Source organism: Arachis stenosperma, chromosome 10, assembly GCF_014773155.1.
Source record: "Arachis stenosperma cultivar V10309 chromosome 10, arast.V10309.gnm1.PFL2, whole genome shotgun sequence".
Classification (NCBI taxonomy): domain Eukaryota; kingdom Viridiplantae; phylum Streptophyta; class Magnoliopsida; order Fabales; family Fabaceae; genus Arachis; species Arachis stenosperma.
The window spans coordinates 15,558,323-15,581,680 of NC_080386.1; the positions used below are offsets into that span (position 1 = coordinate 15,558,323).

The 23,358-nt window shown below is 36.6% G+C and overlaps 1 protein-coding gene and 1 non-coding gene across 2 annotated transcripts; both read right to left on the reverse strand.

Moving 5' to 3' along the window:
* Positions 1-211: 211 nt before the first annotated feature.
* On the reverse strand, positions 212-5,625 carry LOC130956470 (uncharacterized). The gene is made up of 4 exons (XM_057883516.1): positions 5,251-5,625; positions 1,154-4,803; positions 943-1,077; positions 212-789 (listed from the first exon to the last, which is right to left on the reverse strand). The coding sequence occupies exon 2, from the start codon at positions 2,748-2,750 to the stop codon at positions 1,494-1,496; it is 1,257 nt and encodes a 418-aa protein (XP_057739499.1). The 5' UTR covers positions 2,751-4,803; positions 5,251-5,625; the 3' UTR covers positions 212-789; positions 943-1,077; positions 1,154-1,493.
* A 4,458-nt stretch (positions 5,626-10,083) lies between these two features.
* On the reverse strand, positions 10,084-10,191 carry LOC130958653 (small nucleolar RNA R71). The gene has a single exon (XR_009077764.1). It is a non-coding gene; the product is annotated as a small nucleolar RNA R71 (small nucleolar RNA).
* Between the last annotated feature and the right edge of the window lie 13,167 nt (positions 10,192-23,358).

The window sequence follows — 23,358 nt, forward strand, 5'->3', positions numbered from 1 at the left end:
GCTTATACCACGAAGATTCCGATTAAAGAACCCAAGAGATATCTACTTAATCTAAGGTAAAACAGAGGTGGTTGTCAGGCACATGTTCATAGTTGAGAATGATGATGAGTGTCACGGATCATCACATTCATCCAGGTTAAGAGCAAGTGATATCTTAGAATGGAAGCAAGCATGATTGAATAAGAAACAGTAGTAATTGCATTAATCCATCAAGACACAGCAGAGCTCCTCACCCCCAACCATGGGGTTTAGAGACTCATGCTGTGGAAGGTACACAAGAAACGTGTAAAAATGTCATGAGGTCATAAGGTTCGGATACAATGTCAAAAGATCCTATAAATAGTAAAAGCTAGTATCCTAAGGTTTACAGAAATGAGTAAATGACAGAAAAATCCACTTCCGGGCCCACTTGGTGTGTGCTTGGGCTAAGCAATGAAGCATTTTCGTGTAGAGACCTTTTCTGGAGTTAAACGCCAGCTTTTATGCCAGTTTGGGCGTTTAACTCCAAGTTTTATGCCAGTTCCGGCGTTTAACGCTGGAATTTATGAGGCCGAATTGCTACGCAGGTTTGGGCCATCAAATCTTGGGCAAAGTATGGACTATCATATATTGCTGGAAAGCCCAGGATGTCTACTTTCCAACGCCGTTGAGAGCGCGCCAATTTGGCTTCTGTAGCTCCAGAAAATCCACTTCGAGTGCAGGGAGGTCAGAATCCAACAGCATCTTTAGTCCTTTTCAGTCTCTGAATCAGATTTTTGCTCAGAACCTTCAATTTCAGTCAGAAAATACCTGAAATCACAGAAAAACACACAAACTCATAGTAAAGTCCAGAAAAGTGAATTTTAACTAAAAACTAATAAAAATATACTAAAAACTAACTAAAAGATACTAAAAACATACTAAAAACAATGCCAAAAAGCGTATAAATTATCCGCTCATCACCTGTTAAATCTAGTCTCCATGTCCTCAATATACCGACAACAAAAAATAAGAGACTCTTCAGCTAAATAACCCTCAGCAATAGAACCTTCTGGATGTGCTTTATTTCGTACAAAGAACTTCAAGTGTCCCAATTCCCTACATGGATGAATTGTCAATGTACTATAATTTTATCAAATGTTTTTTATTTTAAAAAGGGAAAGCATTATTGTACCTTTCGACGGGATACATGTATCGATAATGGACTGGCCCCCAAGTTTTGCTTCCTCAACAAGATGGACTGTTAGATGCACCATAACGGTGAAGAATGATGGAGGAAATAAAATTTCCAAATGGCAAAGAGTAATCACAATGCAATCTTGGAGCTTATCAAGTTCTGTACGACTTAGACTCTTACCACAGAGAATTCTAAAAAATGAGCAGAACTCTATCAAAACTGAGGTAACTTGGTTTGGTAGCACATTACGGATTGCTAGTGGAAGCAACTGCTCAATCAAAATATGACAGTCATGACTTTTAAGTCCAATGATTTTTTGTTGTGCCTCATCAATACATCAAGATATATTACTTGAGTAACCATCGGGCACTCTAACATTCTTCAAAGTTGCAAGAAAGACCTTTTTAGCATCTCGTGTTAGTGAATACAAAGCAAGGTGATATTTTTCATTATCATCTGGCCAAAGATCACGCCTTATTCCCATGTCTTGTAGATCTTTTCGGGCATTGAGATGATCTTTTGATTTAGAATTCTCATTGAGCAAAGTATACAAAATATTATCGGATACATTTTTTTCAATGTGCATAAAGTAAAGATTATGACACAACAAGTTGGTTTTCCAATATGGAAGTTCAAAAAAGATGCTTCTCTTTCTCCACTGCATAGTTGCTTGCCTACCTCTTTTTCCTTTCTTGTTCAACTTTTCTTTCTTCCCGAATGTAGCATCAATATTTTCTACTTGTGCCAGAATTTTAGATCCTGATAATTTAGTCGGGGGATCACAGTCTTCTGAGTGTCCATCAAAATGAACTCTACTTAATCTGAATCGATGTTGTCTACCAAGAAAACGTCGATGACCTATATAACACCATCTTTTGCTATGATTAAGATAACAAGTTTTTGCATCAAAATTACAAGTTGGGCAAGCCAAACCAGTATATGTGTTCCATCCGGAGAGGATGTTTAGGCCAGGAAAATCACTAACTGTCCATATAAGAGCTGCATGAATCTTAAATATTTTATGTTCTGATGCATCATAAATTTTCATACCCTCATCCCATAATTCTTTTAACTCTCTGACAAGTGGTTTAAGATATATGTCTATATTATTTTCGGGACTATGCTTGCCAGGTATAACCATTGACAAGATAAAGGAAGTGTGTTTCATACACATCCAAGGAGGAAGATTATACGGAATCAGAAACACAGGACAAATGCTATGGGTAGAACTCATGGATCTATAAGGATTGAAACTATCACTAGCAAGTCCTAAGCAAACATATCTAGGTTGCAATCCAAACTCTCTGTGTGTCAAATCAAAAGTCTTCCACACCTCACCATCCCTTGGGTGCACCATTTTGTCATTTTCTCCTTTCACTGTTGCATGCCATAACATATGCTCTGCAGTTTTACGACATATGAACAATCTTTGCAACCTTGGTTTCAACGAAAAGTATCTCAACCTTGGCAGCTTGCTTTTTCTTCTTCTTCTTCTTCTTAGAATTCCACGTAGAAGCACCACAATGACTGCATGTTTGTTGGATGTTGTTTGGGTCTTCATCCTCGAACAACATACAATCATTGGGGCAAACATCTATCTTAACATAGTCAAGACTTAGTTTCCGAATTAGTTTCTTTGCCTGATCAAAAGTTGTAGGCAAATTCACACAACTAAAAGCATCCCTCACCAACTCAAGTATCATGCTAATGGCCTTGTCACTTAGTCCACACAAGACTTTAATATGATACAATTTGACTATGAATTCCAGCTTTGTGAAGTCGCTTTCTTCCTGTAGCTTTTGATTGCCTTCCTTGAGAAACTCATCAAAGTCTCTATGATTTTCTCTTGGCTCATCGTTTACAAAATCTTTCATGCATGAATCTTCACCGCTCTTCTGATCCATATGTATCCCAAAAGCATCATTTACCATGTTATCTAGGGGATGTTCAGTTGCCAATGTCTCACGCATGACATGTGCACTTGTTGAGAATTCGGTTACTTCTTTCTCGCCATGAAAGTTCCATACGACATAATTCTTAGGGAATGGTTTGTAAAATAAATAATCTCTAACATCTTTTCAACCATGCCATTTGCGAAACCTACAACTTGGACACGGACATATTATCTTACTATTCTCAATTGCTCCATGTTGAAATGCAAAATCCAAGAAGTTTTCTAGACCAACTATATATTCATCTGAGTTTCATGACTTAGCAATCTATGATTTATCCATTGTTGCTAGTTAAACAAGTGGAGAATCAATAAAATAAAAAATTATTAAAATTTTTTGCTTTAATATGATATAGTTTTTCATGTTTTTTCAATTACGAAAAAATAAAGAAAGAAAGTAATAGTTGTTATAAAGATAGCCCTTTTCACCTTTAAGAATGATTACTGGGCTAAATTATTCTTACGTGCCATCTTGTAGTAAGCAATTAACTCTCCTGGTCTTTCAGTTTGAATTGGTTTAAAATCTAAGTGCCAAATCAAATTATTGTTAGTAACCAAAGCCTGGTTTCTTATCATCAATGTTTTATGTAGCTCAGTAATGACAAATAATTGAGATTCAAGTACTTTCATCCTTGTCATGTCTTTATAGCAACCTGTCTTTTTCTCACAATAAAAAATCTTTACAAAGACATAATTCCAAATAGTTTCTGATAATATCCCTTGAAGGCATATCTCAAGATTCACAATAAACCATTAATATTCCAAATCAAGTATTAAATTTTTCATAATTCTTTCCTAGTACCATCATCAGTCATAAAAACAAAGAAATAAACCATTAGTAAAATAATGATCACAAATATCACAAACAATCAATAAGTAACAATAGTTGACTACTTATCCATATAGGAAATATTAGAAATATTTCCCAGGAATGTATTGAGTCATGGGTTTTCATAACTATGCACAATTCTATGTTTAACTATTGGAAAAGATTATTAAGGTCAAATAATTAAGTGTATGTGAGGCTAAGTAAAATAGTCAAATTACACATGAATATAGTAAATCATGCATATCAAGCATCTTATTCTTCAGTTCTTTCCAAAAGTTTATTGTTTCCTTTTGACAAGATATCAAACAGAATAAGATTATCAAATAAGGGAAAAACCATATATTAGGAAGTCAAACTTATTTTGAGTTAAAAAAGTACAAATAGAACTCATTTATGAAAATTTCGATCCTATAATTTACTCTCTAACCAAGTATATGCAAGCACATTTTATGCAACATATTGGATTCTATTTATGCTTAATATTTACCACAAGATGGATTATGATTAATAAAATCCAACACAGAGTTATATACAAAATTATAAGAAATTTTTACATGAGAGAATATGATATAGTCCAACATAGAGAAACAAATACACATTAATGACCAAAAAATAATGCTAAAAATGGAGGTTTCTACAATAATTATAGTTTTCATGGAAAAAATGAATGAAAGGTTGAATACCTGATAGGCTGATAGCCTCTAAGAGCTCCTTAGCAATTATAGCTGATTATTTTCTGATAATCCTTGTTCAATAACCTTTTTGCAAAATCTGTTGCAACAACCGTTAAAGAAACCCAAGGAGCTTTATCAAAACCTGGATCTTCCTTCAGGACATCTCGATTGTTTTACTCATTCAACCTCTAATCTGCAAAACTTTCAACACTTAGCACTGATAGTTTTATCTTTTATCAATAAATCCAAGTACAGATCTAAGTATAAGGTAAGACGAAAGGCAGTTAAAAAAATACTATATAAATAAACAGATGAGAACTTAATTACTCATGCATTCTAAGACCAACAAAATCTTCATATGAAAATCTGATATATAAATTCCTGGATGAAAGAATAAAAATAAACCTACAATTGAAAATAAACTATTTGACCAGACTAGACTTGACCAGACTCTGGGCTCGATTATATAGAAATGCATTTTAAACTAGTACGACAACAGTATATATTGCTTGAAATTGATCTTGTCCTATTTAAGTGATTGATTGTTTTGTCAATTTATCACAGAACAAGATTGCCGAACAAATTGGTAAGAATTTACGTGAACTAGAGGATTCTCAAGAAGGGATTGAAACAGTTGAACCTGAATTTATTAATAATGCCTTCGAGTCAGTGCTTAGGAATAAAACATGTGTGCTTGGTTCTAGAGGAGGACCTCAGTCTTCAAAATCTAATATGGTTCAGCAGCTACTGGCTGAATTAGAGACCAGAAGAGGGAGACAGGGAATGCTAGGAAGGAATGCAATGAAACGAGAGCTAAGCTTGTTGAGGTAGAGTCCCAGCTAAATGAAGAACGGAGAATAATCAAGCCATAGAAGAATTATGAATGGGATAAATTTTAAAGAACTTAAGTGATTGATTTTATAAATACAAAGGATGAAGATAAGTACACAATACAATTATTAGGAAATAATTGATTTAACAAAATAGAAGGTATATAACTTTAAATTAGTGCATAGATTAAAGAGCATTGAGACCAATATGGCCAAAGAACATTTGAAAATAGAAACTCATTTTTCAAGAAAGTATATAACTTTGTTTTTTTTTAATGCTCTATTCGGAAATCAAATCACATGATGATTAATTGATTATTGAAAGTTTTGTGATTTTATTGAAGAAAACCCTTTTCTATTCCAATCTCCTTCCTTCGTGTTCAAAGATCAGAAGCTCAACCAAGAGAAAAATCCTAGCCTCCATCACCACCGCCAAGGAGCAGCCGTGTTTGCCACTATTTTGTGACTTAATTATGCATAGATTGTAAATGTCTTAATAATTAATTGAACTCCAATATTTTGTTCAAAACATTTCCAACCTTGCTATCCTTGAATGCTGAAAATAGACTGCTTCTGCCTGGGTTGTGAAAATTAGAGCTTTTATTCAAACACAATAGCATTAATAAATTTGGCCTTTGAATTATAAGGAATCAGGTTATACCAGTGCTAGAAAATATGAATTATGTTCTATAAGATTCCTTTTATTTGGGTCTTAAGACTGACTTTTGTGTATCATTAAGCTTCACAAATTATGATATATTATGACTGGCTTAATTCTTAGATTAATTTATTTGTCTTAGTTTAAGGTGGATATATGAGTTTTTATGGTGAGAACATTTTATTTTTTATTTACTATCTTATTTTCCCATATACAAGTCCTGAACTATACTTTTATTGTACATTGCATCCTGGGTTTTTGTTGCATTGAATGGTGCATTTTAATATTTCATACACTTTTGGAGTACTTTGCAAACATGTATAATGCAGCAGTTGTTAGTCAATTAGATTTGGACATGAAATTTAGTATATTTTGTATACTAGCTGGGCTACTTAATTTTAATCTTAGTTAAAATATAAGTGATGAGCGGATAATTTATACGCTTTTTGGCATTGTTTTTAGTATGTTTTCAGTATGAATTAGTTAGTTTTTAGTATATTTTTATTAGTTTTTAATTAAAATTCACTTTTCTGGACTTTACTATGAGTTTGTGTATTTTTCTGTGATTTCAGGTATTTTCTGGCTGAAATTGAGGGACCTGAGCAAAAATCTGACTCAGAGACTGAAAAGGACTGCAGATGCTGTTGGATTCTGACCTCCCTGCACTCGAAGTGGATTTTCTGGAGCTACAGAAGCCCAATTGGCGCGCTCTCAATGGCGTTGGAAAGTAGACATCCTGGGCTTTCCAGCAATATATGATAGTCCATACTTTGCCCAAGATTTGATGGCCCAAACCGGCGTTCAAAGTCACCTTCAGAATTCCCAGCGTTAAACGCCGGAACTGGCACCAAAGTGGGAGTTAAACGCCCAAACTGGCACAAAAGCTGGCGTTTAACTCCAAGAGAAGTCTCTACACGAAAAACTTCAATGCTCAGCCCAAGCACATACCAAGTGGGCCCGGAAGTGGATTTTTATGTCATTTACTCATCTTTGTAATTCTTAAGCTACTAGTTCCCTATAAATAGGACCTTTTGCTATTGTATTTTATATCTTTTGATCATGTTTTTATGATTGAACCCTCTTTGGGAGGCTGGCCTCTCGGCCATGCCTAGACCTTGTTCTTATGTATTTTCAACGGTGGAGTTTCTACACACCATAGATTAAGGTGTGGAGCTCTGCTGTACCTCGAGTATTAATGCAATTACTATTGTTCTTCTATTCAATTCCGCTTGTTCTTGTTCCAAGATATCACTTGTTCTTCAACTTGATGAATGTGATGATCCGTGACACTCATCATCATTCTCACCTATGAACGTGTGACTGACAACCACCTCCGTTCTACCTTAGATAGGGTGAATATCTCTTGGATTCCTGATACACGATGCATGGTTGATCGCCTGACAATCGAGCGCTCGCCTGACAACCGAGCCAGCTATTCCGTGAGATCAGAGTCTTCGTGGTATAGGCTAGAACTGATGGCGGCATTCAAGAGAATCCGAAAGGTCTAACCTTGTCTGTGGTATTCTGAGTAGGATTCAATGATTGAATGACTGTGACGTGCTTCAAACTCGCGATTGTGGGGCGTTAGTGACAGACGCAAAAGAATCACTGGATTCTATTCCGACATGATCGAGAACCGACAGCTGGATAGCCGTGCCGTGACAGGGTGCGTTGAACATTTCCACTGAGAGGATGGGAGGTAGCCACTGACAACGGTGAAACCCTTGCATAAGCTTGCCATGGAAAGGAGTAAGAAGGATTGGATGAAGACAGTAGGAAAGCAGAGAGACGGAAGGGACAAAGCATCTTCATACGCTTATCTGAAGCTTTCACCAATGAATTACATAAGTATCTCTATCTTTATCTTTATGCTTTATTCATATATCATCCATAACCATTTGAGTCTGCCTGACTAAGATTTACAAGGTGACCATAGCTTGCTTCATACCAACAATCTCCGTGGGATCGACCCTTACTCACGTAAGGTTTATTACTTGGACGACCCAGTGCACTTGCTGGTTAGTTGTGCGAAGTTGTGTTTATGCCATGGTATTGAGCACCAAGTCTTTGGGGCCATTACTAGGGATTATTTGAGTTGTGAAAAGTAGTGATCACAATTTCGTGCACCAAGTTTTTGGCGCCGTTGCCGGAGATTGTTTCGTGTATGGACAACTGACGGTTCATCTTGTTGCTTAGATTAGGTATTTTTCAGAATTCTTAAGAATGAATTCTAGTGTTTCAAGGTGATGATCTTATCATCACCAAAGCTGATTGATTCTCATCAATTTAGCTCTTGAATGCAATGTCCTGCTGAAGCTTGGCTATCCATGTCTAAATCCTTTAGACTAAAAGCTTTAGACTAACATTGCATGATTCCTGGAATTCTCATTAAGAATTTTGATACCTTTACTTTCTTTTCCACTTAATTTTTGAAAAATCCAAAAAAAATTACAAAATCAAAAAAAAAAACCAAAAATATTTTATGTTTCTTGTTTGAGTCTAGTGTCTTATTTTAAGTTTGGTGTCTTGCATGCATTGTTTATTTGATCTTGGTTCTATTTTCAAGTCAATAATACAGAGAACTGAAGATTCAGTACATGCAACAGAGGAATTATACAGAAAAAGCTGGGCGTTCAAAACGCCCAGTGAAGAAGGCAGACTGGCGTTTAAACGCCAGCCAGGGTGCCTGGTTGGGCGTTTAACGCCCAAAAAGGTAGTGCATTGGGCGTTAAACGCCAGAATGTGCACCATTCTGGGCGTTTAACGCCAGGATGGCACAAGAGGGAAGATTCTGATTTTAATTCAAATTTTTTCAAGTTTTCAAAGTTTTTCAAAATCAAATCTTTTTCAAATCATATCTTTTCAATCAAATCTTTTTCAAAATCAATTTCTTTCCTTTTTCAAAGATACTTGCTAACAATTAATGATTTGATTCAACATTTCAAGTATGTTGCCTTTTCTGTTGAGAAAGGTTTAATGTTGAATCATATCTTTTCTTGTTAGGCAAGTCATTAATTTTTAAAATCAATTCAAATCATATCTTTTCAATTATATCTTTTTAAAACCATAACTTTTCAATCATATCTTTTTAATCATATCTTTTTTCAAAATAGTTTTCAATCATATCTTTTTGATTTCTAATTTCAAAATCTTTTTCAAAAATCACTTGATTTCTTTCCCACTTTTAGTTTTCGAAAATCAATTCAAGTTTTTCAAAATGTTTTTAAATCTTTTTTACTTAATTTTCGAAATTTCTTCCCCTCTTCTCGCATCCTTCTATTTATGGAGTACCCCTCCTCCTCAATGCACAATTCGAACTCTATCTGACTAAGTTCGAATTCTTCTACCTCTTCCTTCTAATTTTCTTCTTCTCTGACACCTCAAGGAATCTCTATACTGTGACATAGAGGATTCCATATTTTCTTGTTCTCTTCTCTTTCATATGAGCAGGAACAAAGACAAAAGCATTCTTGTTGAGGCTGACCCTGAACCTGAAAGGACCTTGAAGCGAAAGCTAAGAGAAGCCAAGGCACAACTCTCTGTAGAGGACCTAACAGAAATCTTCAAAGAAGAAGAAACCATGGCAGCCGAAAACAACAACAATGCCAACAATGCAAGGAAGGTGCTGGGTGACTTTACTGCACCTACTCCCGACTTCTATGGGAGAAGCATCTCTATCCCTGCCATTGGAGCAAACAACTTTGAGCTTAAGCCTCAATTAGTTTCTCTAATGCAACAGAATTGCAAGTTCCATGGACTTCCATTGGAAGATCCTCATCAGTTTTTGGCTGAATTCTTGCAAATCTGTGACACTGTCAAGACTAATGGGGTTGACCCTGAGGTCTACAGACTTATGCTATTCCCTTTTGCTGTAAGAGACAGAGCTAGGATATGGTTGGACTTACAACCTAAAGACAGCCTGAACTCTTGGGAAAAGCTAGTCAATGCCTTCTTGGCAAAGTTCTTTCCACCTCAAAAATTGAGTAAGCTTAGAGTGGAAGTCCAAACCTTCAGACAGAAGGAAGGAGAATCCCTCTATGAAGCTTGGGAAAGATACAAACAATTGATCAGAAAATGTCCTTCTGACATGCTTTCTGAATGGAGCATCATAGGTATTTTCTATGATGGTCTCTCTGAACTGTCCAAGATGTCATTGGATAGCTCTGCTGGAGGATCTCTTCATCTGAAGAAGACGCCTACAGAAGCTCAAGAACTAATTGAAATGGTTGCAAATAACCAATTCATGTACACTTCTGAAAGGAATCCTGTGAACAATGGGACAAATCAGAAGAAAGGAGTTCTTGAGATTGATACTCTGAATGCCATATTGGCTCAGAACAAGATATTGACTCAGCAAGTCAATTTGATTTCTCAAAGTCTATCTGGAATGCAAAATGCACCAGGCAGTACTAAGGACGCTTCATCTGAAGAAGAAGCTTATGATCCTGAGAACCCTTCAATGGAAGAGGTGAATTACATGGGAGAACCCTATGGAAACACCTATAATTCTTCATGGAGAAATCATCCAAATTTCTCATGGAAGGATCAAGAGAGACCTCAACAAGGTTTCAATAACAATAATGGTGGAAGAAACAGGTTTAGCAATGGCAAGCCTTTTCCATCATCTTCTCAGCAACAGACAGAGAATTCTAAGCAGAGCCACTCTGACTTAGCAACCATGGTCTCTGATCTAATCAAAACCACTCAAAGTTTCATGACTGAAACAAGGTCCTCCATTAGGAATTTGGAGGCACAAGTGGGACAGCTGAGCAAGAAAATTACTGAACTCCCTCCTAGTACTCTTCCAAGCAATACAGAAGAAAATCCAAAAGGAGAGTGCAAGGCCATTAACATGGCCGAATTTGGAGAGGAAAGAGAGGCAGTGAACGCCACTGAGGAAGACCTCAATGGGCGTCCACTGGCCTCCAATGAGTTCCCTAATGAGGAACCATGGGAATCTGAGGATCACACTGAGACCATAGAGATTCCATTTGATTTACTTCTGCCTTTCATGAGCTCTGATGAGTATTCTTCCTCTGAAGAGGATGAGTATGTCACTGAAGAGCAAGTTGCTAAATACCTTGGAGCAATCATGAAGCTAAATGACAAGTTATTTGGTAATGAGACTTGGGTGAATGAACCCCCTTTGCTCACCAAAGAACTCGATGACTTGTCTAGGCAGAGATTACCTCAAAAGAGACAAGATCCTGGGAAGTTTTCAATACCTTGTACCATAGGCACCATGACCTTCAAGAAGGCTCTGCGTGACTTAGGGTCAAGTGTAAACCTCATGCCCCTCTCTGTAATGGAGAAGCTAGGGATCTTTGAGGTACAAGCTGCAAGAATCTCACTAGAGATGGTAGACAATTCAAAGAAACAAGCTTATGGACTTGTAGAGGATGTTCTGGTAAAGGTTGAAGACCATTACATCCCTGCTGATTTCATAGTCCTAGAGACTGGGAAGTGCATGGATGAATCCATCATCCTTGGCAGACCCTTCCTAGCCTCAGCAAAGGCTGTGATTGATGTTGATAGAGGTGAACTGATCATTCAAGTGAATGAAGAATCCTTTGTGTTTAAGGCTCAAGGATATCCCTCTATCACCATGGAGAGGAAGCATGAAGAGCTTCTCTCAAATCAGAGTCAAACAGAGCCCCCACAGTCAAACTCTAAGTTTGGTGTTGGGAGGCCACAACCAAACTCTAAGTTTGGTGTTGAACCCCCACATTCAAACTCTAAGTTTGGTGTTGGGAGGTTCCAACATTGCTCTGAGTATCTGTGAGGCTCCATGAGAGCCCTCTGTCAAGCTACTGACATTAAAGAAGCACTTGTTGGGAGGCAACCCAATGTTATATTTTATCTATTTTCCTTTGTTATTTTATATTTTCTGTAGGTTGATGATCATGAGAAGTCACAAAATCAATTGAAAAAACAAAAACAGAATGAAAAACAGGAAGAAAAACAGCACACCCTGGAGGAAGAACCTACTGGCGTTTAAACGCCAGTAAGGCTAGCAGATGGGCGTTTAACGCCCAGTCTGGCACCATTCTGGGCGTTTAACGCCAGAAAGGGGCACCAGACTGGCGTTAAACGCCAGAAAAGGGCAAGCACTTGGCGTTAAACGCCAGAAATGGGCACCAGCCCGGCGTTTAACGCCAGAATTGGCTCAGAACGCATTTTTGCATGCCATTCGGTGCAGGGATGACTTTTCCTTGACACCTCAGGATCTGTGGACCCCTCAGGATCCCCACCAACCCCACCACCCTCTTTCTTCTTCACCCATTCACCAATCACCTCAATACCTCTTCCCCAAAAACCCTTCACCTATCCAATCCCATCTTTCTCTTCACCACTCACATCCATCCTTCATAAAACCCCTCCTACCTCACCATTCAAATTCAAACCACTTTCCCTCCCAAACCCACCCATAATGGCCGAACCCTACCCCTCCCCTCACCCCTATATAAACCCATCTTCACTCCTTCATTTTCCCACACCCTAAACACTACTTCTTCCCCCTTTGGCCGAAAAATAAGCCTCCTCCATCTCCTCCATTTTCTTCTTCTTCTACTCTATTCTTTCTTCTTTTGCTCGAGGACGAGCAAACCTTTTAAGTTTGGTGTGGTAAAAGCATTGCTTTTTGTTTTTTCATAACCATTTATGGCATCCAAGGCCGGAGAAACCTCTAGAAAGAGGAAAGGGAAGGCAAAAGCTTCCACCTCCGAGTCATGGGAGATGGAGAGATTCATCTCAAGGGTGCATCAAGACCACTTCTATGAAGTTGTGGCCTTGAAGAAGGTGATCCCCGAGGTCCCTTTCAAACTCAAAAAGAGTGAATATCCGGAGATCCGACATGAGATTCGAAGAAGAGGTTGGGAAGTTCTCACCAACCCCATTCAACAAGTCGGAATCTTAATGGTTCAAGAGTTCTATGCCAATGCATGGATCACCAAGAACCATGATCAAAGTGTGAACCCGGACCCAAAGAATTGGCTTACAATGGTTCGGGGGAAATACTTAGATTTTAGTCCGGAAAATGTGAAGTTGGCATTCAACTTGCCCATGATGCAAGGAGATGAACATCCTTACACAAGAAGGGTCAACTTTGATCAAAGGTTGGACCAAGTCCTCACAGTCATTTGTGAAGAGGGCGCCCAATGGAAGAGAGATTCAAGAGGGAAGCCGGTTCAACTGAGAAGGCATGACCTCAAGCCCGTGGCTAGGGGATGGTTGGAGTTTATCCAACGCTCAATCATTCCCACTAGCAACCGGTCCGAAGTTACTATAGACCGGGCTATCATGATTCATAGCATCATGATTGGAGAAGAAGTAGAAGTTCATGAGGTTATAGCCCAAGAACTCTATAAGGTGGCGGACAAGTCCTCTACCTTGGCAAGGTTAGCCTTTCCTCATCTCATTTGTCACCTCTGTTATTCAGTAGGAGTTGACATAGAAGGAGACATTCTCATTGATGAGGATAAGCCCATCACTAAGAAAAGGATGGAGCAAACAAGAGATCCCACTCATCATGAAATCCCTGAGATGCCTCAAGGGATGCACTTTCCTCCACAAAACTACTGGGAGCAAATCAACACCTCCCTAGGAGAACTGAGTTCCAACATGGGACAACTAAGGGTGGAGCACCAAGAACATTCCATCCTCCTCCATGAAATTAGAGAAGATCAAAGAATCATGAGAGAGGAGCAACAAAGGCAAGGAAGAGATATTGAGGAGCTCAAGCACTCCATAAGACCTTCAAGAGGAAGAACAAGCCGCCATCACTAAGGTGGACCCATTCCTTAATCTCCTTGTTCTTTATTTTTCTGTTTTTTTTCGAAAATTTATGCTTTTGTTTATCCATGTTTGTGTCTTATGATCATTAGTGTCTTAGTGTCTATGCCTTAAAGTTATGAATGTCCTATGAATCCATCACTTTTCTTAAATGAAAAATGTTTTAATCACAAAAGAACAAGAAGTACATGATTTCGAATTCATCCTTAAAACTAGCTTAATTATTTTGATGTGGTGACAATACTTGTTGTTTTTTGAATGTATGCTTGAACAGTGCATATGTCTTTTGAATTTGTTGTTCATGAATCTTAAAATTGTTGGCTCTTGAAAGAATGATGGAAAAAGAGACATGTTACTGAGGATTTGAAAAATCATAAAAATGATTCTTGAAGCAAGAAAAAGCAGTGAATACAAAAAAAAAAGAAGGAGAAAAACGAAAAAGAAAAAAAGGGAGAAAGAAAAAGAAAGAAAAAGAAAGAAATAAAGTTGTGATCCAAGGCAAAAAGAGTATACTTAAGAACCCTGGACACCTCTAATTGGGGACTCTAGCAAAGCTGAGTCACAATCTAAAAAGGTTCACCCAATTATGTGTCTGTGGCATGTATGTATCCGGTGGTAATACTGGAAGACAGAGTGCTTTGGGCCACGGCCAAGACTCAATAAGTAGCTGTGTTCAAGAATCATCATACTTAACTAGGAGAATCAATAACACTATCTGGATTCTGAGTTCCTAAAGAAGCCAATCATTCTGAATTTCAAAGGATAAAGCGAGATGCCAAAACTGTTCGGAGGCAAAAAGCTACTAGTCCCACTCATCTAATTTGGAGCTAAGTTTCATTGATAATTTGGAGTCTATAGTATATTCTCTTCTTTTTATCTTATTTGATTTTCAGTTGCTTGAGGACAAGCAACAATTTAAGTTTGGTGTTGTGATGAGCGGATAATTTATACGCTTTTTGGCATTGTTTTTAGTATGTTTTCAGTAGGAATTAGTTAGTTTTTAGTATATTTTTATTAGTTTTTAATTAAAATTCACTTTTCTGGACTTTACTATGAGTTTGTGTGTTTTTCTGTGATTTCAGGTATTTTCTGGCTGAAATTGAGGGACCTGAGTAAAAATCTGACTCAGAGACTGAAAAGGACTGCAGATGCTGTTGGATTCTGACCTCCCTGCACTCGAAGTGGATTTTCTGGAGCTACACAAGCCCAATTGGCACGCTCTTAACGGCGTTGGAAAGTAGACATCCTGGGATTTCCAGCAATATATGATAGTCCATACTTTTTTCAAGATTTGATGGCCCAAACCGGCATTCAAAGTCACCTTCAGAATTCCCAGCGTTAAACGCCGGAACTGGCACCAAAGTGGGAGTTAAACGCCCAAACTGGCACAAAAGCTGGCGTTTAACTCCAAGAGAAGTCTCTACACGAAAAAGCTTCAATGCTCAGCCCAAGCACACACCAAGTGGGCCCGGAAGTGGATTTTTATGTCATTTACTCATCTTTGTAATTCTTAAGCTACTAGTTCCCTATAAATAGGACCTTTTGCTATTGTATTTTATATCTTTTGATCATGTTTTTATGATTGAACCCTCTTTGGGAGGCTGGCCTCTCGGCCATGCCTAGACCTTGTTCTTATGTATTTTCAACGGTGGAGTTTCTACACACCATAGATTAAGGTGTGGAGCTCTGCTGTACCTCGAGTATTAATGCAATTACTATTGTTCTTCTATTTAATTCCGCTTGTTCTTGTTCCAAGATATCACTTGTTCTTCAACTTGATGAATGTGATGATCCGTGACACTCATCATCATTCTCACCTATGAACGTGTGCCTGACAACCACCTCCGTTCTACCTTAGATTGGGTGAATATCTCTTGGATTCCTGATACACGATGCATGGTTGATCACCTGACAACCGAGCGCTCGCCTGACAACCGAGCCAGCCATTCCGTGAGATCAGAGTCTTCGTGGTATAGGCTAGAACTGATGGCGGCATTCAAGAGAATCCGGAAGGTCTAACCTTGTCTGTGGTATTCTGAGTAGGATTCAATGATTGAATGACTGTGACGTGCTTCAAACTCGCGATTGTGGGGCGTTAGTGACAGACGCAAAAGAATCACTGGATTCTATTCCGACATGATCGAGAACCGACAGCTGGATAGCCGTGCCGTGACAGGGTGCGTTGAACATTTCCACTGAGAGGATGGGAGGTAGCCACTGACAACGGTGAAACCCTTGCATAAGCTTGCCATGGAAAGAAGTAAGAAGGATTGGATGAAGACAGTAGGAAAGCAGAGAGACGGAAGGGACAAAGCATCTTCATACGCTTATCTGAAGCTCTCACCAATGAATTACATAAGTATCTCTATCTTTATCTTTATGCTTTATTCATATATCATCCATAACCATTTGAGTCTGCCTGACTAAGATTTACAAGGTGACCATAGCTTGCTTCATACCAACAATCTCCGTGGGATCGACCCTTACTCACGTAAGGTTTATTACTTGGACGACCCAGTGCACTTGCTGGTTAGTTGTGCGAAGTTGTGTTTATGCCATGGTATTGAGCACCAAGTCTTTGGGGCCATTACTAGGGATTATTTGAGTTGTGAAAAGTAGTGATCACAATTTCGTGCACCAATAAGGTTAAGGATTTTACAACTTTTGTATTTCTAATTTTACATGTTAAAAACTAATTGTACTAAAAATCTAGTTAAAAGCATATTTTTTTAAAGCTTTAGACTAAAACTGTACACAAATACATGAAAAGTAGTTTATTTTACTGAAATTCTAGAGAGTTTCAAGAGAAAAGGATTCATTTCTTGAATGATTGCTGCTTTTATTAATTGAAACTTCAAAGATATAACTACAAAATAGTTTTTTCGGTTAAACTACAGTTGAACTCATAAAACTGATAAATCAGTGAACCAATGACTAAAGCGGTTTGATGATTGGTCTGGTTCTCAGAACCTTGAATGTAAATTTAGCCGCCAAAGGAAAAACTCTAATACATAAGTGAAGATTGGAGAAAATATCATACGAAAAGTTAAAAGTTTTAAGTATCTTAGGTGCATCATACAGGATAATGTAGAGATTGAACAGATTGTAAATCATAGGATCCAAGCAGGTTGGTCAAAATGGCGGAGTGCGCCTGATTTTATATGTGATAAAAAAGTGCATTTAAAAATTAAAAGTAAATTCTATCGCACTGCTATCAGACGGCTATGGTTTATAGTACAGAGTGTTGGGTAGCCAAAGTGTAATACCCTTACTTTTAACAACTCATGATCACACCAAAAGTAAGGCGTTACTGATCTATTTTTCTTTATTATCTATTTAATATTGAGCCTTTACGTCAATATCGCGTTTTAATTTTTAAGAAAATTCCAAAATTTTTTTTAATAATTTGAAATCATATATCAGAAAAGTCCAAATAATATATTCACATAAATATTAATAATAATAAATGTCATACAAGTAAATCCAATATAAAACTCGAATACAACTCCCATCCCTGTGTATAAAATAAAAATCCTAATCAACAAAGGCGAGAGAAATCTATGAAAGAAACTTAACTTATAAACAATTTTCACTATTCGTCTGCGGTTTCATACTGAGTCTTCGAACCTGAGTCACTGAAAGGGTGAAAAATTTTGGGATGAGAACAACCACACATTCTTAGTAGGGAATGAGAATGCCGTAAAAGTAACGAATAAATGCAAATAATTACCTTATAACTCAATAATGATTATCTTAATGAAACCAATAAAATTTCCTCGAGTTTTACTTTAAACAATTTAGTTATTTTCTTTCAAATTACATTACTTTAAACCAATTTTCAGTTTCATTAATCAATCCTTAGTTACTTTAATCATCAATCACTTCAGTTCACAATCATATTTATAAACCAACAAGCACAATCAAGGTACACAATACAAACGTACAAACAATTCACACAAGTCAAACAGTAAGGAATTTCTCAATTAACATGACACAGCAATAGAAGGCACACCCAAATAATTCATACAAATGCATATAATGAATGTATATTTTTATACAGGCCATGAGCTCATGTGTCGGTTGGTTGTCCGTAGCCTGATAACATTTTCAAGGTTGGCATTACGTAAATAGAGAAGGCATCCTTCCGGTCTTAAGTGGGAAATACGTATCACTATCTTCACTGAGTCTTATCCTTCGGGTCTCAAGTGGATGTTACATATCACCGTCCCCACTAAGCCTCATCCTTCGGATCTCAAGTGGACGTTACATATCACTGTCCCCACTGAGCCTCATGCACAATATCTCAAGTGAGCTTCTATTTTGCCTTTCTCACGAGATTGTGCTCAAAATCCTATTTATTTAATTCAAACAATCCAATTTTTTTTAGTCTTTTCCTCAATCCTTATTCCTCAAACCTCAATCCTCCATTCCCTAAAATTTTATACCTTTAAATCTTTCAACCTTATTCCTTAATTCCTTAAACTTTAATCCTAAAACCTTAAACCTTCATTTCTTAAACCTTAAACTTTAATTCTTTAAACCTTAATCCTTAAACTTTAAACTTTAAACCTTATTCTTTAAATCTTAAATCTTAATCCTCAAACCTTTCTTGACCTTGTCCTTACCTTTTTTTCTTAACTTTTTTTTTAATCTTTTTCTTTAACCTTTTTCTTAATCTTATCTTTTCTTTACTTATATCTTTAACTTGTTTAGGCATTCTTTTCTAAAAATATCAACCACCAAATCTTTTCATAACCTCTACCTTTGAAATCTTGACTCAAATCATTTTCAAGCCCTTTAAATCTAACATTAACACTTTAAAAGAATATTCACTTTTAAGTTTTATAAGCAATCAGTAATCATCATCAAACAAGTTTTAAGGATTCATTTCTGATTATCAAGTTTCAAATTCATTAACCTTACGTTCAAGACACAATTTACATAATTTAATTTAACTAAAATTATTATATTTTTATAAAAATTCGGACATAAATTCCCCTAAAAATAGGACTTAACCACCCTTACGGGTTCCCTCAATTTCAACAAATCTTCAACCTTTTTCTCAAAAATTACCAAAACAGAAAATTCTCAATAATTAGAAAACAGCCGCAGTCATACTATCATCAAATAAATCTCAATTCAACAACCAAATCAAGAAATTAACGTAACCAGAAATTTCAGCAACCAATCACTGCCAAACAATTAAATAATTATTCATAATCACAGCCACAAATACAATTAATCAACCTATTTGCAATTATTCACTAAATCTTTTTAGACATTCTTAAATTAAAATCTTTAATTTCAAAATCAAACTCCCTACCTTAAAAAGTCGAACTCATAAACCAAACACGTTAAAGAAAAATTTTTCTCTCGGTCCACCATCAGCGGCAACTGCAACCACAGCTTCACTTGCTTTTACAACAGCAGAAACAGTCTTAATCGCAACATGCAACCCCGGTAACTCAATCCTAAAATATATATATCGTGAAAACCTTAAGAATACATAACAAAACACTAACGCAAGGTTTCTGAAACAAATATACTTACTGTAATAACAAAACAAAGCAGTTGCAACTCCGAATCGACCCGGCAGCAGCTCTGATAACAACCTCAAGCGAAAGTGGTGATCAAAAGGAAAAGTAGTGGGGTAGTTTGAAACAAAATCAAGCTGAGTTAAAGAAGTATGAAATCATAGAAGAAAATTGACTAAAGTCAGTGTTGATGCTCACAAGGTTTAAGAATTTATGATTAAGAACACCTTCTAACCTATTTGAGTATAAGGAATGAAAAACTTAAGGAAGATCACCTCATGTTCTAAAAGAAAAGACATATAACTCGCATATTCCAAAAGAATGACAGAAACATATATCAAAACTGCAATATGGCTAAAAGAAAATTAAATTGCATTTCGTCCAAACAGTTTCCAATTAAAAGACAGAATATGTGGGGTAAAGTTTTAAAATACATAAACTTTCAAAGTTCATATTCAAACTCCATTTAGAAAAGAAATTTCGAGGAAAAATTTGCTTATAGGTCAATAAAAGGAAATAAGTGGTGCGTTGCAAACAGACAGGTTTTGGATAAATAAGGAAACTTTTCAAAACTTCATTTAAAATAGTGCATGCCAACTTCAAAACAACTTTGTCAAATTTAAAGAATAGATATGGATGCAATTAAGCGAGAAAAATTGGTTTAAAATTTATCAAAAAGGGAATCTAAAACTTGTTTTACAGTTCACATCAAAACTCTGAGAATATACTTGAAATTGCCACCTCATAGGAACATTCAAGAATATTAAGATGTACCTAAAAAGAAATCAGGCCATACGAGAAAGGATCTTAAATCAAGGGAGTTCAAACAAGATCCACTAGGCATGAGACATAGAACAAGCTTTCAATTGATCCAAAAGAATACAAAACGCACAAGGAAAGATAACTCAATCAATAGAAAATTCTTAAGAAAGAATCTTTGACTAAAAAAAGACAAGTAAGAGGACAAACAGTGTATTAGATTAAGATAAATTCAAGCTGACTCGGATGAGTATGAGATTCACAAGAGAAGAAAAACTAAGACTAATGGTGATATTCATAAAAGTAAAAGAATAATTAAAAACAGAACCAAGTATGACATCCACAGAAATTGAATTTTATAAATTGATATGATGTACGAAATGCATTTTTGGTGATTATGTAAGTTTTATGAATTGTTTGGTTTGTCTTAGATGAATATGGTTGTTTGTTTGATTGCACTATTGACTGATACCATAATATAACACCCTCACTATCAGCATGCCACGCTTCCGACTGCATCATCCTGATAGCTTAGATATGACGACGACTCTAAATATATTTAATACTAAGATAGGAGCCTGTTTAAAATTTAAAAGCGTATAACCCACAAATATATAGTAATAACTTTCAAGCCCTATCTCTCTTACAAGATTTGTAAAGATAAAGGCGAGGGAATAATAAAAAAAGTAACTGAAGCAATACAAAACATTGCGACAACAACAACTAGGTAAACACTTCATGACTTCTGTGTCCATATCCTGAAAAAGAAAATCTGTAGGGGAGTGAGAATATCGTCCTTGTTGGTTCTCACTATAGGGTTAGAGAATTGCTATAATAAGATACGTAAAATAAAACTGTACAGTGATTACTAGCCGCCTTATATGTCTTTTCAAAACCAAGGATTTATATTCAAAATCTAATTATTCAAATTCGTATACCCCGCTAAAATCTGTAAATAATTAGTCAATAAATTAAATTTTAATTAGGAAAATTAAAAATGTAAAACTAATATCAAAATAGGATAGGGCTCATCAAAACGAAAATTTTGACAGCAATTTTAAAGAACTCGGCCTAAAATTGGGCCGAACGAACCGAACCGGACCCGAACTGGACCCGTGATGAAGGATTGATATATGTTAATAGAATTTAATTGTATATGTATTGGTGGTTAAGCCTTGTTGGATTAGTTAAAGGTGAATTGGAAGTGGTTGTTAATAAAATAGGCTTGGTGTGTTAATATTGTGTAAGTTTTGATGGTAAGGAATTTGAAATGGGTGAAAATGAGGTTTGGAAGCAAATTGGTAAAAAGTATATTTTGGTAAATTTTGGAGGTCCATAACTTACTCCTCAAATTTTGGATGGATTTGTGGTTTGTTTCAAATGAAAGATAGTTTTATAAGCTTTTAAACGATATTAATTTTATGAGAAACGAAATTTTGTAGAAAAAGTTATGGACGATGGAAGTTGGGTATATAAATCTGTATTACAGGGTACCAAAAACAGGTTTGCATCAGCTTTCTGGGTATTTTGCCAATTTTGGAAAAAAGTCCATCCACGCATACGCGTGGCGTGGCATTTTAACGATGCATGCGTAAGTAGCCATGCGTGCGCGTGAGCGCATGATCATGCGTATGCGTGACTCACGCGTACGCGTGACGTGCTGTTCTCACCATGCGTACGCATGACCCACGCACACGCGTGGCTTTTGTTTGCTGCAAAACTGGATTTTTGGTGTTTTAAACCAGATTTTCACATCTAAACCTCCATTTTCTTCGTTTTAAACATAAGGTATAGTACTAAGTACAGTAGCTAGTTGAAGTTAAGAAATTAAGGTAACTTGAGGGTGAAGTAAAGGTTAAAAATGATGTATTATGAATAAGAAGGGTGAAAATGTTATGAAAATAATGAACATTTGTGATAGTGATATGTTGATGGATAATTGAACTCATTTGAAATAAAAGAATGTATGCTTGAGATACCTGGTAGTAGCAAGGATGGTGGTTCGTCCCACTTGCTCCAGGTCAATGTTTGAGAATTGATAATGATTATGCTTGATTTAAATTGAATAAATGTATGTATGTGACGCCTGGATAGTAGCAGCAGTAGTGGATCTCCCATTTACTCCAAGTTGAGCTTTTAAACACCCACCTGGGTAGTAGCCGCAGTAGTGGCTATTCCACTGACTCTGGGTTAAGTGGGTAGTAGCAAGGGGGTTGTAGCTCAAACCCACTTACTTTGCATGGGTGTTTCGGTTCATGGTTAGCTACCAAGACATATCGGGTTGGCTATATAACTGATAGATGATATCATCAGCCATATGACACGCATGCATCATGTGCATTTGTTTGTTTTGATTGCTATGCATTTCCTGAATTCGCCTAACTGAATATATACATCCTGCTACCTGTTATACTTGCGACTTGCACTATTTGCTTATTACTTGTGCGTGAACTTGTTTGGTTGCTTGTCTCTACTGAATTATGGATGACGGAGGAGGGGTGAAATGGTTTGTTGTTATGTTAGGTTTAAAGTTGAGTAAGTTTAGGAAAGTTTAGATTACCTACCCCTATTTATGGCTTCTGATTAGAAATTAAGTTTTACAATTGTATGACGAAATTCTAGGATTGCCTCTGGCATTCCCAAGACCTTATTTATTATACGCATGGCACCTTTACCATGTTGAGAACCTCCAGTTCTCACCCCATACTGTGTTGTTATTTTTCAGATGCAGGTCAGAAAGCTCCTCGGTAGGCATCTGAATTTCTGAAGCGAAGTGGTTTATGGGTTTCTTTTGCTGTTTAGTTTACGTATATGTGTACTTAACGTTCTCTCCGAACAACTTGCTTATTTTGTTCCTCTTAGAGGTTTGAGGAGAGTTAGGGTTTTCACTTATGTATTTTGGGTTTTTGGGATATGTATATATGTATATAAATATTCTCCGGCCAGCCTTGACTTCGCAGGCTGAGTTAGGAGCTTGTTATTTTGTATTATGGACCCTCTACTTGTATCATCCGTACATATATGTTATTCAACTTTAGTCTTCTTCTCACGCAAGTAACCACATTTTTTTAGGGTTACACTTTTAAATTTTTGCGATTTTGTTTTACCCGTTTTTTAAGGCTCCTAGTTAAGTATCTCCCTCCCTATTATTATATATATATATTTTTTTTTATTTT